The sequence below is a fragment of the Podarcis pityusensis genome (genome assembly GCF_964106645.2).
Source record: "Podarcis pityusensis genome assembly, chromosome: 8".
NCBI classification, from domain to species: domain Eukaryota; kingdom Metazoa; phylum Chordata; class Lepidosauria; order Squamata; family Lacertidae; genus Podarcis; species Podarcis pityusensis.
This window is the reverse complement of record NC_138033.1, coordinates 46,810,816-46,826,584: the sequence shown is the minus strand read 5'-3', so window position 1 is coordinate 46,826,584 and position 15,769 is coordinate 46,810,816. Positions and strand designations below refer to the sequence as shown.

At 40.7% G+C, this 15,769-nt stretch overlaps 1 protein-coding gene across 3 annotated transcripts in view; it reads left to right on the top strand.

Moving 5' to 3' along the window:
• CARMIL2 (capping protein regulator and myosin 1 linker 2) overlaps positions 1-15,769 on the top strand; it is an 83,804-nt gene that overhangs the window by 21,597 nt on the left and 46,438 nt on the right. For all 3 annotated transcript variants that reach the window (XM_081015932.1, XM_081015934.1, XM_081015933.1), the window contains 8 exons: positions 741-818; positions 7,621-7,697; positions 9,290-9,394; positions 10,798-10,867; positions 11,562-11,643; positions 12,247-12,343; positions 13,511-13,568; positions 13,889-14,064. In XM_081015932.1, coding sequence (XP_080872058.1) covers positions 741-818; positions 7,621-7,697; positions 9,290-9,394; positions 10,798-10,867; positions 11,562-11,643; positions 12,247-12,343; positions 13,511-13,568; positions 13,889-14,064 — 743 coding nt within the window. The remainder of the gene's footprint in view (positions 1-740; positions 819-7,620; positions 7,698-9,289; positions 9,395-10,797; positions 10,868-11,561; positions 11,644-12,246; positions 12,344-13,510; positions 13,569-13,888; positions 14,065-15,769) is intronic.

The window sequence follows — 15,769 nt, the reverse complement described above, 5'->3', positions numbered from 1 at the left end:
TCATTTGCTTTTGCATTTCTGCAGAAGCTAATGAAATAACAGAGTCAACAATGCTGTTCTGGAGCAGTTGTCTCCTTGCAGGAAGAGTTTTCTGGGCCTTTCACCTTCTCTTCCCAAAACTTAACTTATCTTGCTGTCTAGTCCCACAAGACCTGTTGCTGCTAAAATATTCTGTGTTAGTTCACAAGCTTTAAGTTGTCTCATCACCAGGCAAAGTCATTGGATAGTTTAAGTGGCTCAAGGGGTCACTTTTACTGGTGATTCAGGCCTTTAAAGGTGAACAGCTCAGAAGCATAGAGGTAAACAATGAAGATATTTTTGTTCTATTCACTTTTATACACTTTCATTTGTTTTTTTACATTGAAGTTTTATTGAGTTTAGTTTTAATGATGTAGTATATTGTTTGTTAGACTATACACCATTTAGATTTTTCTGAAATATTAAGCAGTTTATAAATGCTTTTAAATAAGGAATTGAGTCATGTTCTGTCTAGAAAGCTCCAGATATTAGTTTAGCAGTGACATTTAGGCCTGTTGGAGCTTCTGGATAGTTTTCAAAGGCAGCTCTAGAGTACATTAAAGAAATGCTTGCTGTGGACCTTGCTGTCTTACAACAGCCGCATTGCAATTTTCTTTCTCAACAAGTAAGCCTTCTCTCTCTCTCTCTCTCTCTCTCTCTCTCTCTCTCTCTCTCTCTCTCTCTTTCTTTCTCTCTCTCTCTTTTTCTCTCTCCCCTTTCAGGGCTTGTTTTCTTTCCTGAGTCAGCCAAATGCTTTAGGTCACCTTGATCTCTCTGGGACAGCCTGCGCTTTGGATGTGGTGAGCACCTGGCAGCTGCTGCTGTTTCTTACTCTTAAGCATGTTGTACCATGTCATTTTCCTGGAATGAGGACCCTGTATTATTGTGCTGTCACGAGTGAAGTTCCTTTAAAATGAGTCAGACCCTTAGTCCATTTAACCAAGTACTGGCTACTCTCACTGGCAGTGGCTGTTTCTATTTGAAAATGGAGTTTGCTAGTTATTTTGTTGGTTAAAACATTGATATCCTGCCCTTCTGTTGCAAAAATAAACAAAATCGATACTATCACTCTGGACAGCTTACAACATTCAAAACCTACAGTTTCATAAAACAGCAATATAAAACCCTCAGCCAAAATGACTGAGGCTACATACATAATATATTTTTAAAGCACATTCATAGCACATTTCCCAACTCAAACTGTAGTTTGTTAAGGGTTATTGAGAATTGTAACTCTGAGACTTCCGGTCAGCGCCAGCAGCAATGGCGGACCTCCTTTGAGTCTCGGAGGGGGTAGCCCAGTGGGAGATCGGGTCCTGTGCGCTCCGGCGAAGCGGGGACCCTTAGAAATCGCAGGCGCGGACGCCTGCGAACGTGGAGGCTCGGCGGGCACCTTGGAGCGCCCCCCCCAACCCGAAAGGAAGCCTTTTTTGAGGCTTCGGAAGGGAGCGGGGGAGAAGCGCGGTGCTGCGAGCAGATCGCTGCTTTCACTGAGCGAAGCCGTATTGCCGTTGCTGGAGAGCGCTAACTTATTCCTGGGACATTTGGACTTAAATCTAAACCGTGAGTAGAGGAATTGGATTAAAAAGAGCACTAATTGGACTAATTGGATTATCTACGTAAAAGTGGAAAAGTTTTAAGTTGAAAAACGTCTGAATTGGCTACCGCGGTGGAAGCGCAAACAGGAAGTCCGCTTCCCTGCACTGTATGTTGAATAAAGCATAAAGATTGGGAGCTAAACGTGAGAAAATTGAACTGAAACAAAAGTTTTATTTCTGACCTGAGAACTTTGGTGGATCTACCCTTTGGAGGGACAAGGGAAAGGTATTTGATTTTACCGGACTGTTTAAATTTAAGGATTTAAAGAGCGATTTGTCAGTGGACGTCTCAGCTGTCAAAGCTGTCAGAGCTGCTTGCCGGCTGTAAAGAAGATACATTGTGGCCAATTTTGTTGAGGAGAAAGTTACTTTGTCTGCTTTATTTTTGTTTTTTTTACTTAGTTTCCCTCTTTTGCTACTCTAAAAGGACAGTAACTGGCTAGGTGGTAACAGTGTCTACCTAGTGGGACTCCTTGTAACTACAGGAAAGGAACTTTCCATTTGTAAACAGGAATACCAGACGTGGGAAAGGAATTTGACCTTCACTTTGTTATGGCTGATGGTCATCAAAAAGACCAGTCAGTCTTGAGATCAGGGGGACACAGAAGGCAATCATCTGCTGGTTTGCCTGCATCGGCAATACAATCTAAGTCTGGTGGAATGTCTGAGGAATTTTTGGCCAGTGCTCTGGCTAAGATTAATGAATCGATACAGCAACTAAGTACAAGGGTGGGGGAGACGAATAGGAAAGTGGAGGAAACAAACCAGAAAGTGGACATTGCAAACAGGAAAATTGACTTAAACACAGAAACATTAGACAATTTGGAGAAAAAAGTAAATAGTAACACGGAATCTATTCAGAGATTATTGCAAGACTCAAAGTCTATACAGGAAAAGACTGCTGCTGTAGAATTTAAATTGGGGCAATTGGAAACTGAGAAGGTACCAGACCTGCAGAAAGAGATTGCAGAACATAAGTTAACGTTGTCTATGATTGACCTCAAAGACAAACAAACAAATCTTAGAATTAGAGCTGTCCCTGAGTTGGAGAAAGGTACCCTGATAGATTTTCTGACACAAGAATTTTTGGATTTTTGGAAATCGGAATTGAAACAAGAGGATTTTAGGATTGTGAGGGCCTTTCGACTGGGGAAAGGAGGAAGAAAGATTAAAATAAGGGATTGTTTGATCACCCTCCGATCCAAAGAAGAAAGGGACAAAATTTTGGGCTTGCATTACGAAAAACCCTTGACAATCATACAATCAAAAGTGGAAATCTTCAAAGATATACCAAAACATCTTCTGGATTTAAGAAAAGATTTTGGAGATTTGGTGGACTTGCTGAGAAAAAATAAAATCCTTTTCAGGTGGGAATTTCCCCAAGGTCTATCCTTTAGTTTTAAAGGAAGAAAGACCAAGATTAGATCAGTGGAGGAAAAGAATAAGTTTTTGAGTGCATACGAAGAAGATCTACAGAAAGGACTGGGAAAAGATACTGCGATACCGGATAAGAGTCTGCAAAAAAAAGTGAAATCAACGCCACCAACAGATATTGACAATCTTCTTGGGGCTGTTGGAGGAGAAGGAGAGTAACTACAAAATGACACTACAAGTTTTAAGTTGGAATATTAATGGTCTAAATTCGTCGGCAAAAAGAGGGAGAGTATTTCATACATTGAAAAAAGAACATTTGGACTTGATTTGTTTACAAGAAACTCATGTGACAAGGCTACATCGAAAAATTTTGATAAATAAAAGATTGGGACAAGAATTTATTTCATCGGACAATGTAAAAAAAAGAGGGGTAGTACTTTATGCGAAGGAAAGCCTGTCACCAAAATTTATATTTAAAGATGACCAAGGAAGATATATAGCAATTGAAATCCAGTTCCAAGGACATAAATTTTTGATAATAGGTGTATATGCACCAAATGAGGGAAAATCAGAATTCTTCAAGAAATTGCATGAAACTCTCCTGGATTATCTGGATTACAACATGGGATTACAAAATACAATATTTTGATGGGAGATATGAATGGAGTAGTGTCTACAAATATGGACAAAGCCCAAAGACAAACAGTGACAAAAGATGGAAGATTACCAAAGACATTTTTTGAAATGACTGACAATATGGATCTTGTGGATATTTGGCGAATAAAGAACCCCTTGGAAAGAGAGGGAACCTTCTTCTCTGAAGCAAATATGACATGGACAAGAATAGACCAAATCTGGATAACTAGAGGACTGGCCCCTAAGATTAAAAAAGCGGTGATTTGCCCGAAAATTTGCTCTGATCATAACCCAGTAAAGATTGAAATGACACCAACGCCAATTGGAGCTTTTAGATGGAGGATGAATGACACCTTATTTAGGAATGAGGAAATTATTAAAAAGGCTCAGAAGAACTTGAAAGACAATTTTGAGATAAATTTGAATACCACGACAGAAAAAAGAGTGATTTGGGATGCCAGCAAAGCGGTGATGAGAGGATTTTTGATACAACAAAACGCAATTAGGAAAAGATATCAAAATGAGAAGAGAGAAAAAATCTTGGAGAAAATTAAGGATGGAGAAAAAAGACTGAGGGCGAAACCGAACTCACAGGAGATTTTAAAAGAGATAAAGTTATACCAAGTACAATATATGAAATTGATGAACCAGGAGATAGAATGGAAGATCAAACAGATGAAACAAAAGACTTTCGAATCGGCTAATAAATGTGGGAAATTATTGGCCTGGCAAATGAAAAAAAGACAAAAGCTGAATACGATCACGAACTTGGTAGTAGAAGGGAAGAACATACAGAATCCTGGAGAGATTCGGAAGTGCTTTCAGAACTATTTTAAACAGTTATATACGCAGGAGACTCAGAAAGAATTAGACATTGACCGATTTTTGAAAAACAATGGATTACAAAAAGTATCTCAAGAGAGTAAATCAATATTAAACTCTACAATATCTGATCAAGAGGTGGAAGGAGCCATTCAGAATATGAAATTGGGCAAATCTCCAGGGCTGGATGGACTAACTGCAAAGTACTACAAAACTCTGAAAGAATGGTTATTGCAACCGTTGAAAGAACTTTGCAATGAAATACTACGGGGAGGAAAAGCACCCGAGTCGTGGAAAGAAGCATATATTACACTTATACCAAAAACCGAAGTGGAGAAGACACAGTTGAAGAACTACCGTCCCATATCCCTACTAAATGTGGATTACAAAATTTTTGCGGAAATTATGGCTAAAAGATTAAAAAATGTATTGGTAAAAGAGATTCATAAAGACCAGGCGGGCTTTCTCCCTGGGAGACATTTGTCAGATAATACTAGGAATATTATTAATATTCTGGAAAAATTGCAAGTTAATATCAACACTAAAGCTGTTTTAATATTTGTAGATGCAGAGAAAGCGTTTGACAATATTTCTTGGAGTTTTATGAAGAAAAATTTGCAGGGGATGGGGGTAGGTCAAAGTTTTGAAAATGGTATAGGTGCAATTTACTCGGAACAAAAAGCCAAGCTTATTGTGAATAACGTAGTTACAGAAGAATTTAAGATAGAGAAAGGAACAAGACAGGGTTGCCCAATCTCCCCATTGCTTTTTATATCGGTCCTGGAGGTTTTGCTCAATATGATCAGAAAAGACCAATTGGTTAAAGGTATACAATTCAGAGCTAAACAGTACAAATTGAAAGCTTTTGCTGATGACTTAGTTTTGACACTACAGGAGCCAGAAGCTAGCACAAAAAGAGTATTACAATTAATCCAAGAATTTGGTCAAGTAGCAGGTTTCAAATTAAACAAGATGAAAACTAAGGTATTAGAGAAAAATCTTACAGAGATTGAGAAGGAGAGGTTTCAGAAAGAGACAGGATTAACAATTGTTAATAAAGTGAAATATCTAGGGGTGAATATGACTGCCAAAAATATGAATCTGTTTAAAGATAATTATGAAAAATGCTGGTCAGAAGTGAAGAAGGATTTAGAAATATGGTCAAAATTGAAGTTATCATTGTTAGGCCGAATTGCAGCGATAAAGATGAATGTATTGCCTAGAATGTTGTTTTTGTTTCAAACATTACAAATTGTGGACAGAATGGACTGTTTCAAGAGGTGGCAAAGAGATATTTCCAAATTTATCTGGCAGGGCAAAAAACCTAGAATAAAATTTAAGATATTAACAGATGCGAAGGAAAGAGGGGGATTTGCCCTGCCAGACCTTAAACTTTACTATGAATCAGCCGCCTTTTGTTGGCTGAAAGATTGGCTACTTCTTGAAAATGTGGACATTTTGGACCTAGAAGGTTTTGATAATGTGTTTGGATGGCATGCATATTTATGGTATGATAAAGTTAAAGCGCATAAGGCCTTTAAGAATCATATTGTCAGGAAAGCATTGTTTAATGTCTGGGTGAGATATAAGGATTTGTTGGAAAGTAAAACACCAAGGTGGCTGTCACCAATGGAGGCAAAGGCATTGAAAAAAACAAATATGGAGACAAATTGGCCAAAATATTGTGAAATTTTAGAACAAGTTGGAGATAAATTAAAATTGCAGAGCTTTGATAAATTAAAAACTAAAGTTCGAGATTGGCTTCACTACTATCAAATAAGGGAGGTTTTTAACCTAGATAAAAAGACTGGTTTCCAGGAGGAAAAATCTAAACTGGAAATGGAATTGTTAGAACCCAAAACTAAAAATCTGTCAAGAATGTATAATCTGCTGTTGAAATGGAATACACAGGATGAAATGGTTAAATCTGCGATGATTAAATGGGCACAAGATGTTGGGCATAATATTATGTTTGCCGACTGGGAACGGTTATGGACCACAGGTATGAAATTTACGGCTTGTAACGCCTTAAGAGAAAATATAATGAAAATGATATATAGGTGGTACTTGACCCCAGTCAAGCTAGCAAAAATCTATCATTTGCCTGATAATAAATGTTGGAAATGTAAAGAAAATGAAGGTACGTTTTTTCACCTTTGGTGGACGTGCCCAAAGATCAAGGCCTTCTGGGAAATGATATATAATGAATTAAAAAAGGTATTGAAATACACTTTTGTGAAGAAACCAGAGGCTTTCCTCTTGGGCATGGTCGGCCAATTGGTGAGAAGGGAAGACAGGAATTTTTTTATGTATGCGACAGCAGCGGCAAGAATACTCATTGGGAAATACTGGAAGACACAAGAATTGCCTACCCGAGAAGAATGGCAGAGGAAAGTGATGGAATATATGGAACTGGCTGAGATGACCGGCAGAATTCGAGACCAGGAAGAAGGGTTGATGGAAGAAGACTGGAAAAAATTTAAAATATATCTTCAGAAACACTGCAATATAAAAGAATGTTAGAAAAGGGTTGGAGAAGAATATTAGACCGTTTTGGCAGACAGGGTATAATGGAATAAGTAAATATGAAGTGTAAAATGAGGATAGAGGAGAATTAAATACTTTCGAATGTTAAAATAAGTAAAGGAAAAGAAGGTTAGAAGGATTTGCTGGAGATACGATTTAAACTAGAATACAAAGCAGGGAGGTGAGAGGAAGTCATGGAAATAAGCAAATGGGAAAATGGTTTGTAATGGTCAAATATGTTTTTTGTTATTTCCTTTTTTCTTTTTTTTACTGTGATTTTCTGTTTTTCTTATTCTTTTTTATTGTCTGTTTTTTATAAGATGTATGTGGTTTGTGTTTCTTTTTTTTTATACTTTTTCTTTTTTTGTAATTGTAAAATTGGAATAAATATTCTTTAAAAAAAAGAAAAGAGAATTGTAACTCTGTGAGAGGTAAACCACAGTGCCAATAATTATTTGAGGGGAAGAATGTATTTCAAATGTGCTTTGAAGGTATAGCATGTAACCATAGCCTGAGTCAGCAGTTAAATCCAAAATATAAAACTTTTTATGGATCCCAGTGGCACTCTCAGAATTCCACAGTTGACCATGAGCTTGTTTTGTTTTGTTTTCCACAGTTGTCTGACCTTTTCCTCCTCTGTCCCCAGCTTTTTGATGCCTTGGGTGCTGGTTGCTGTGAAAGCCTAATCCACCTGAACTTATCCAAGAACATTTATACACACAAGTAAGAGCTTGGTGTGCTTTCCCTGCACCTTTCTGGCAGGCTACTTGGGAGCAGTAGCATATTATGCCAGCCTGCAGTTTTATTTTATTTATTTATTTCACTAGATTTATGTACCATAAAACCTCAGATTGGTGTACAAGAAGACAACATGGTATAAAAGTTGGTAGAGCTTTTAAACTGAGCTTTTAAAAAAAATCCATAAACCATTGTGATTTTGGGCAAGAGCCTGAAAATATGCATGTGAAGCTCTTTTGTTCAGTGGGTTTCTAGAGTAATGACTTGGTACTTCCTGATAGCCTAGTCCAGATGTCTAAACCTGACTTGGCTCCTGCTTCACATAAAGAATCTGCATTGCTCCTGAATTCAAGTTTAGGTGCTGTTCTTGTGTTGAGTGACAATCCTGTACATTCTCGTGACTTTGGTTGCAAGATCTTGGCAGAGGATTACATTTTCAAATCAAGCTTTTGACTATGAAGATTTCGTGGTGGAGTGGGTTCAGCCTCCCCTAAGGTCTTGGGGACAGTCTACCCAAGTCTCCTCTGACAATCACCTACTTTAAGGGGATGCCCTGTGATTAGGGGAGCTGGTTGTCTCATTTCAGCTGTCTGAGCCAGGCAGGGGAGCTGTCCAGCAGTGCAGACAGTCAGAGGACCTAGTCCTGAGCCAGGAAAAAGAGCTGAGCAGAATAGTGCTTTGCTATGAACAGGTCTTCCAGCCAGTAGCTGGATAGGGTATAATTACTCAGCCTGCTTGTCCCACCCTTCCTGGGGTGCTAATGGGATCATGACCCTGACTGTTTTTCCTCTTTTGACATGGGATGCCTTGTTCAGCCAAGTGAGCACAGTAGCATCAGGACTAAGCTTCATTTTGGACTTTCTGCCTTTACTGTTCCTTAGGACCCCATGGAGGGTCCAGAGTTAAGGGATGAGTCCAGTTAGGCCATATCAGGTCTCACAAGTCTGCAGTTACCCTGGATGGAATACAGTGGTACCTCAGATTACATGTGCTTCAGGTTACATACGCTTCAGGTTACAGACTCCGCTAACCCAGAAATAGTGCTTCAGGTTAAGAACTTTGCTTCAGGATGAGAACAGAAATTGTGCTCCGGCGGTGTGGCGGCAACAGGAGGCCCCATTAGCTAAAGTGGTGCTTCAGGTTCAGAACAGTTTCAGGTTAAGAACGGACCTCCAGAACAAATTAAGTACTTAACCCAAGATACCACTGTATTGTGGAGGTGGTATGAGTGTTAGTGTTCCTTTTGGGTTCCTTGTCTCCCTTGGTCCTGGGATTCATGGTGACATCATAGGAATATAGGAAGCTGCTTTATACCGAGTCAGACCATTGGTTTAGCTAGTTCAGTATTGTCTATGCTGTTTTCTCCAGGTTATCGGGCAGGGAGCATTTTCAGCCCTACCTGGCAATGCTGAGGATTGAATCCAGGGCCTTCTGCATGCAAAGCAGCTGTTCTGCCACTGAGCTATGGCCCTTCCCTTCATCCTCCTCTAGTGAGGAGGCATTTTCTGATCCAGTTCCAGGGGTCTGTGGGTCCTGATACCTGCCCATAGAACTTAAGTTACTGCATTTCTTTTCAGAAAGAACAGTGATGTTCCTGTTGGAATCAGCAATTTCTTCAGCAAAGCCTCTGCTCTCCAACATGTTTCATTGGCTGGAACCAAGTTACCAACAGAGGCTTTGAGGTGAGGGGTAGATAGTTGTTTTTAGCTGGCTCCCATTGGGGGAGGGGGAGAGAGAGACAATATTTAATGTGATCTGGATTCAAGTCCCATATCTACCATAGGTTGTTGTAGTCTTGTGTAATTCATTGTTTTTCCAGCTTTGGTTCCTCGTTTGTAAATGAGTGATCTATATTGAAGAACTACTATAAGGATGAAAATAACCTCATGCATAAAATTAATGGCTGTGTGTGGATGTCGTGATGAACAGCAAATTATTGTGATGGGAATACAAGACATTCTCCAGGCTTACACTCCCTTCCCCTCTCATTCTCTGGTGTTGCTGCAAGGAATTCAGAAGCTTTCACTTCCATTTTTGATGACACATCACTTGTCATCTAAATCAAACTAACTGTGGCTAATCTTTTTTGGCTTGTTTGGAAAAAAAACCCAACTTCACACCAACCATAGCTTATGAAGCTGGCTTGTTTCAAGCAACCATAGTTAAAATTAACCACAGTTTAGGGTTCTGAAGTAATTGGAAATAAAACTTCCAATCTCCTCCTTACAGCTGCACTGCAAGAGGAGAGAAGAGGAGGGGGAGAGAGGTACACAAGCTCTGGAGGAGATTAGGCTCATTCTCATAACACTAAACTGTGGGTTAGTGTTTGATCTGAATGCAGCCGATACGAGCAAGTAAATATGAGAAGGTAACTAATAATAATATCAAAAGAAGAAAAAATGCTAGACAGGCACAGAAAGGTATACTTGACTATTTCTTAGCTGAGTGGGCATGAAGAAATGAGGCATAATCGAGATGAATTCCGTAACACACACATTAATTTATGGATTTGCCACAGAATGCATAAGGGGGGGGGGTGACAAATCCATTGAGAAGGAGACAAATCCATGGTGTTTGTTTGGAATCTCCATAGTTAGAGGCAGCCTATCACTGAATACCAGCTTGCTGGAAGGCAACAGCAGAGGGGGGCTGTTGTATAATGCTGGACTAGCTGAACTTTTGATCTGATCCAACACAAAGTAATTCTTATCCTTTGTGGGTTCAAAGAAGCAAAGTGGTGAGCTATTAGGGATTAAATGAAGCATTTTGGGGTGGAGTCAAATCTACAATGGAGGGGGAGAAGATGCAGAACCAGGTTCCCCCCATGACACCTGGCAGTTAGAGCTGCTCCCTGCAGTGGCTTCATGCTCCGGCACTGGAGGGCAAAGCGCAGGCAGGTGTGGGGCTGGCAAGTGTCCTGGGGGCATGGTGCACCGCCTGCAGGGGCGGGGCACCCAGCGCAGGCAGGGGGGCAGCCACGATGGCACCCTACCGGGATCACGCTGCCGGGGCAGTGCACTCCCCCCGCACTCCTCTTCCTCTGCCAGTGGCTCCCTACCCTTGTTTCCTTTCTGGTTTGTTACAGAGCTTTGCTGCAGGCCTTGGCATATAACCACCAATTGAGTGGTCTGCACCTGGACCTCAGTACCTGTGAGGTAAGAAGGGACACCCCTCCCCAAAAAAGTGTACCTAATAAAAGTTGCTAGAGAGGTTTGAAGAACATGTAGGCAAAAGGGCAGATGATATGAAGTTTGTGTTACAGTTATCTGAGACATGGTTCATTTCTTATGAATCAGATTTAATTTTAACCAAGGTGGAAATACCATTTTAGGTGATGTACTAGGTAAAAATTCAGTAGAAGCCAAAGTGGGTGGCTTTACCTAGCAGCTGAAAGGACTATTTCCTTGGATAATAAATCACTAGATTCATGTGGTTTAAGGTTCTCTTTCTCTAGCTTAGGTTTCCACTGTTGAATGGCTAAATCCAGTATTTTCCAAGTCATACAAAAAGTAAATGTAGCCGTTTTGGCTTGCTAGACTTGATGACTATGTGGCATGAATACCAGTTGCTGGGAATCAACAGTGGAAGAGGGCTGTTGCCCTGCTTGTGGGCTTCTGCGAGGCATGCATGTGGTTGACCACCGTGAGAAATGGGATGTTGGACTATTTAGGTATTTGGTCTAATTCAGCAGGGCTCTATTTAATGTTCTTAATAAATATTGCCAATAAAAATTGACACCTCAGCATATCAAAACCAAGAAATCAAAGTAGCTCTAATCTGACAGAGTTGTTCTTATTTTTTTATGTTCTTTCTCTTTTTGAATATGTATGAATTGTCTTCATATTAAAGCTGAAATCAGCAGGTGCCCAGGTGATCCAGGATCTTGTTTCAGATGCCAGCTCAATCAAGGAGTTGAATTTATCCGACAATGGTAGGTCTGTCAGTTCCTTAGACTGCCTCTGTCCCTAAGACTGAGGGAGACAGTGTGCTCTCTAGCTCTTTGTGTCCCCTTCCTTGTCAGTCTAGGCTTATCTGAATAATACATACTCTGTATTAGACTAGGATCTGTGGGTGGTCTTTTCTTTGTGGTATGTTAAAAGTTCGCAGCCACTTTTAACATTCCATAAAGGGGCCTGATACATATCCCGCCAAAAGAGCAAACACACCAAAAAAGCACACCAATTATAATCAAGGTCTTTGCTGGTTTACTGGAATCTAAAGCAAAAGTAGCTAACCTTTGGCCCTCCAGATGTTGGACTACAACTCCCATCACTCCTGACCCTTGGCCATGCTGGCTGGAGTTGGTGGAAGTCCAACAGCATCTGGAGGGCCACAGATTAGCCCCTGATCTAAGTGCTGTTTCTTATAAGGTTTCACAAGCCTGCCTCACCTTCCTGTGTCTGAATTATATCAAATCTAGTGTTTAATAATCTGTTTTGGTGAAGGCCCTTGCTTGCCTGTGACCAATCAGCCTTGCAGGACCCCCACCTGCACCTATGAGGTACCCATGCATACACAGCTACTCTTTCTGCAGGCTTTGATTCTGACATGGTGACACTGGTGCTGGCCATCGGTAGAAGCAGATCCATCAAGCATGTTGCACTAGGAAAAAACTTTAATATCCGGTCCAGGTAAGCATTTAACACTCCGTTGGTAATTTTAAAAAAGTTAAATACTAGTATTAATACATACATGTGAGATAGAGTTGAAAGAATTTTTTTACATACCTAGGCTATGTTTTTTTATTTGCTTGCTTTTAATAGTTTTGAGCCTGCATTTCCATACCTAGAGGCAAACCCAAAGCAACTCATAAGTTGAAAGCAATAAAGACATGATAGTACCATGCATTGCAAAATACAGAAGAACAGACTAATAAAAATAACAGCAGGGATAGCAAAAAAACCAAAACACCAAAAACCTGCACACAACGTAATTGATTGCCATACACAACAGTACTACAAAAACTCAGGTTAAAATTCTGAAAGCAGAGCCAAATCAACCAAATGCCTAGAGCATGTGGGGGGATTGCAACCCTTCAGTGTACAACTCCCATCATCACTTGCCATGGGACATTCTGGGTGGGGCTGACAAAGTTTGAATCATACAACATCTGGAGGGTCACAGGTTCCTCACTGCTGGTCTAGAGCATAGTGGCCCAGTGAACCTCTTTGGGAAGGATATTCCATAAAATTGTCACCACCACTGATTAGACCCCTATGCCTAGTGGATGCCAATCGAACCTTCATTCGTCAATGGAATCTAGAGCAATGCCGCAGATATTGAACAGAGCTTATATGGAGGCACATATGGAAGAAGGTAGTCCTTGATAGTGCAGTTTCTTAAGCCCTTCAGGGGTTTAAAGTTCAAGAGCAACACCTGAAATTGAGCTGACTGAAGATCACAGGCAGCCAATGCAGATTACATAAAATCTAAGTATTATTCCAGTCCCAGTCAAGAACATTGTGGCAATGTTTTGCACCTGTTGAAGTTTCTCGATAAAGTATTCTCGCTGCTCTGTTTTCGCCAGAAGCGGCTTGGTCATGCTGGCCACATGACCCGGAAAAAACTGTCTGCGGACAAACGCAGCAAGACAAACTGCAGACAAACGCATCCCTCGGCCAGCAAGATGAGCACCGCAACCCCAGAGTCATCTGTGACTGGACTTAGCTGTCAGGGGTCCCTTTACCCTTTTATGAATCTAGTAAACCAATGTGACACAACAGGAACCCACTAATCACCTATATATTAATCAGATTCAGAGCAGGAAAATTAGTGGGCTTTCTGCTTCTTTCTCCTAGGGAGACCCTAGCTGATGCTTTGCACCGAATTGTTCAGCTAACTCAAGATGATGACTGTGTAAGTATGGAGTTCTAAAAGGACAAGTTCAATACCTGTGCATTAGCATGCTTTGGTCAAACTCTGAAATCCTTAATTATTTCTGGTAAGTACATGCTCTCACAACTCAGTGGAGCTTCCTATTGTCTGCCTAATTTCCACTTATTTTAACCTTACCACATAGGGATGGACTATTTGTCCATAGTCACTATTGTCCATTGAATGGTCTTTGTCATAGACTTGGCACTGTGTGTTTGTGTGTTCCATGCCCTCTGCAAACAAGCAACATGGTTATTAGCGTCTTGGGGTCTCTGCTACATTCTTCCCTGATTTTATTTCAGTCTGTCGAATCCCTGTCAGTGGCAGAATCTCGCCTGAAATTGGGAACCAGCGTTATCCTAGATGGTTTGAGAAGCAGGAGCAGTTGTCTTGTCATGCTGGATATCAGTGGTAATGCTATGGGAGACGTGGGTGCCAAAATACTGGCAAAAGCTTTGTCAGTGAACACAACGCTCAGGTGCGTTCACTTAATTTCTCTCACTTGCATAAGTGTGTGTAGGTGGATATGTGAATTGAAGATGGGGATGGGGAGAAATTTGATTCAGTTCACACTTAAAGGGGAACTTACCTAATTTTCACTTTTGAATCAAGATGCAAACCAAAATACAATCATCCTTTGAAATTCACACTTTTCTGAATTTTGCAATGCAGTTCTCCAGCCAAGTAATGTGTAAAAAAGTGGATATAATGGGGTAAAGTGTGCACACAAATGTATATATTTTGGAAATCACATGCAAAAATGCATTCTACTAGGAGGAAATTGCTTTGCAAAAAATGTGTATATTTGGCAAAATTGTGTGGCAAAAATGTGTATATTATTAGAAATAAATGCTTAAAATGCTGGTGGATTTTGATGAAGATTTTTTAAAAATTAGGGAACATGTGGAAATGTGAAAAACTTAATTTAAGATTGGGAAAAATGAGTAACAGAAACTGAAACATTTCCTTATCCCTAATTGGAGAGGGATTATTGTAAGTCTGTATATTGTAGGGGCCATAGCTCAGTGAAAGAGCACATGCTATCCCAGATGCTATCCTAGGTTTCTTCAGTTAAAATGGATCAAATAACAGGTGATGGGAAAACCTCTCTCTGAGACCTTAGAAAGGCTGTGCAAGTCCAAGAAGACCAAATGTTGCCCACGTGTTATTTGTCAGCGTGGCCAATGGCCAGGGAGAATAGGGATTATATTTCCAGCAACATCTGGGAACCCAAAATTGGGAAGGCTGAATAGGCTGACAAATAATCTGGCCATCTATAAAGCAGGCTAAAGAGGGCTCGTGCTGCCTGCTTGGGACTGCAAAAATGCATTTTGAGGGAGGCTTGTGTTTTCAAGCACCTGACATGTCACAGTATATACCTTGTGAACTCAAGGGCTTGCTGTACTCTCCTGAGTGACTGGAAAGTAACATGCCTCTGTCAAGTCTAGTGTCTCCTGTGCAACTTGGTTCTATGCTGCAAAGCCAGGGTGCCCACAGAGTTCAAAGTATGGCTTCCTTTGGAAGAAGGCCCCTTCCATGTGCATGCCTTTCTAGTAGCTGTTCCTTTGCAGGCTGCTCTGGGGAGTCTAGTAAATTTAGTTCCTAGCAGTTTTGCAGTATCAAACAAAACCAGTAGTTTAATACAGTGGGACCTCGGGTTAAGAACTTAATTCATTCTGGAGGTCCGTTCTTAACCTGAAACTGTTCTTCACCTGATGTACCACTTTAGCTAATGGGCCTCGCGCGGCCGCCGCACAATTTATGTTCTCATCCTGAAGCAAAGTTCTTAACCCAAAGTACTATTTCTGGGTTAGCGGTGTCTGTAACCTGAAGCGTCTGTAACCCAAGGTACCACTGTATTCTATTCTGATGGTGATTAACCAGGTGCCTTTGGAAGCTCAAATGGACATGTGAACCTGCCATACATTACTGTTTCTATTCTAGCCCAGTATTGTCCATTCCAGCCTATCCTAGGTTGATGCCCTCCAGAAAATTCGGACTACAACTCCCATCAGCCCCATGTTGTGCCGACTGGGGCTGATGCGAGTTGAAGTTGAAAACATCTGGAGGAGACCATGTTGGAGAAGGCTGGGCTTCTCTGACAGGAAGTGGCTATCCAGCATCTCAGGCAAGGAAGAATCTTTCCCATCACTTGCCACCTGAAATCCTTTAAATGGAGATTC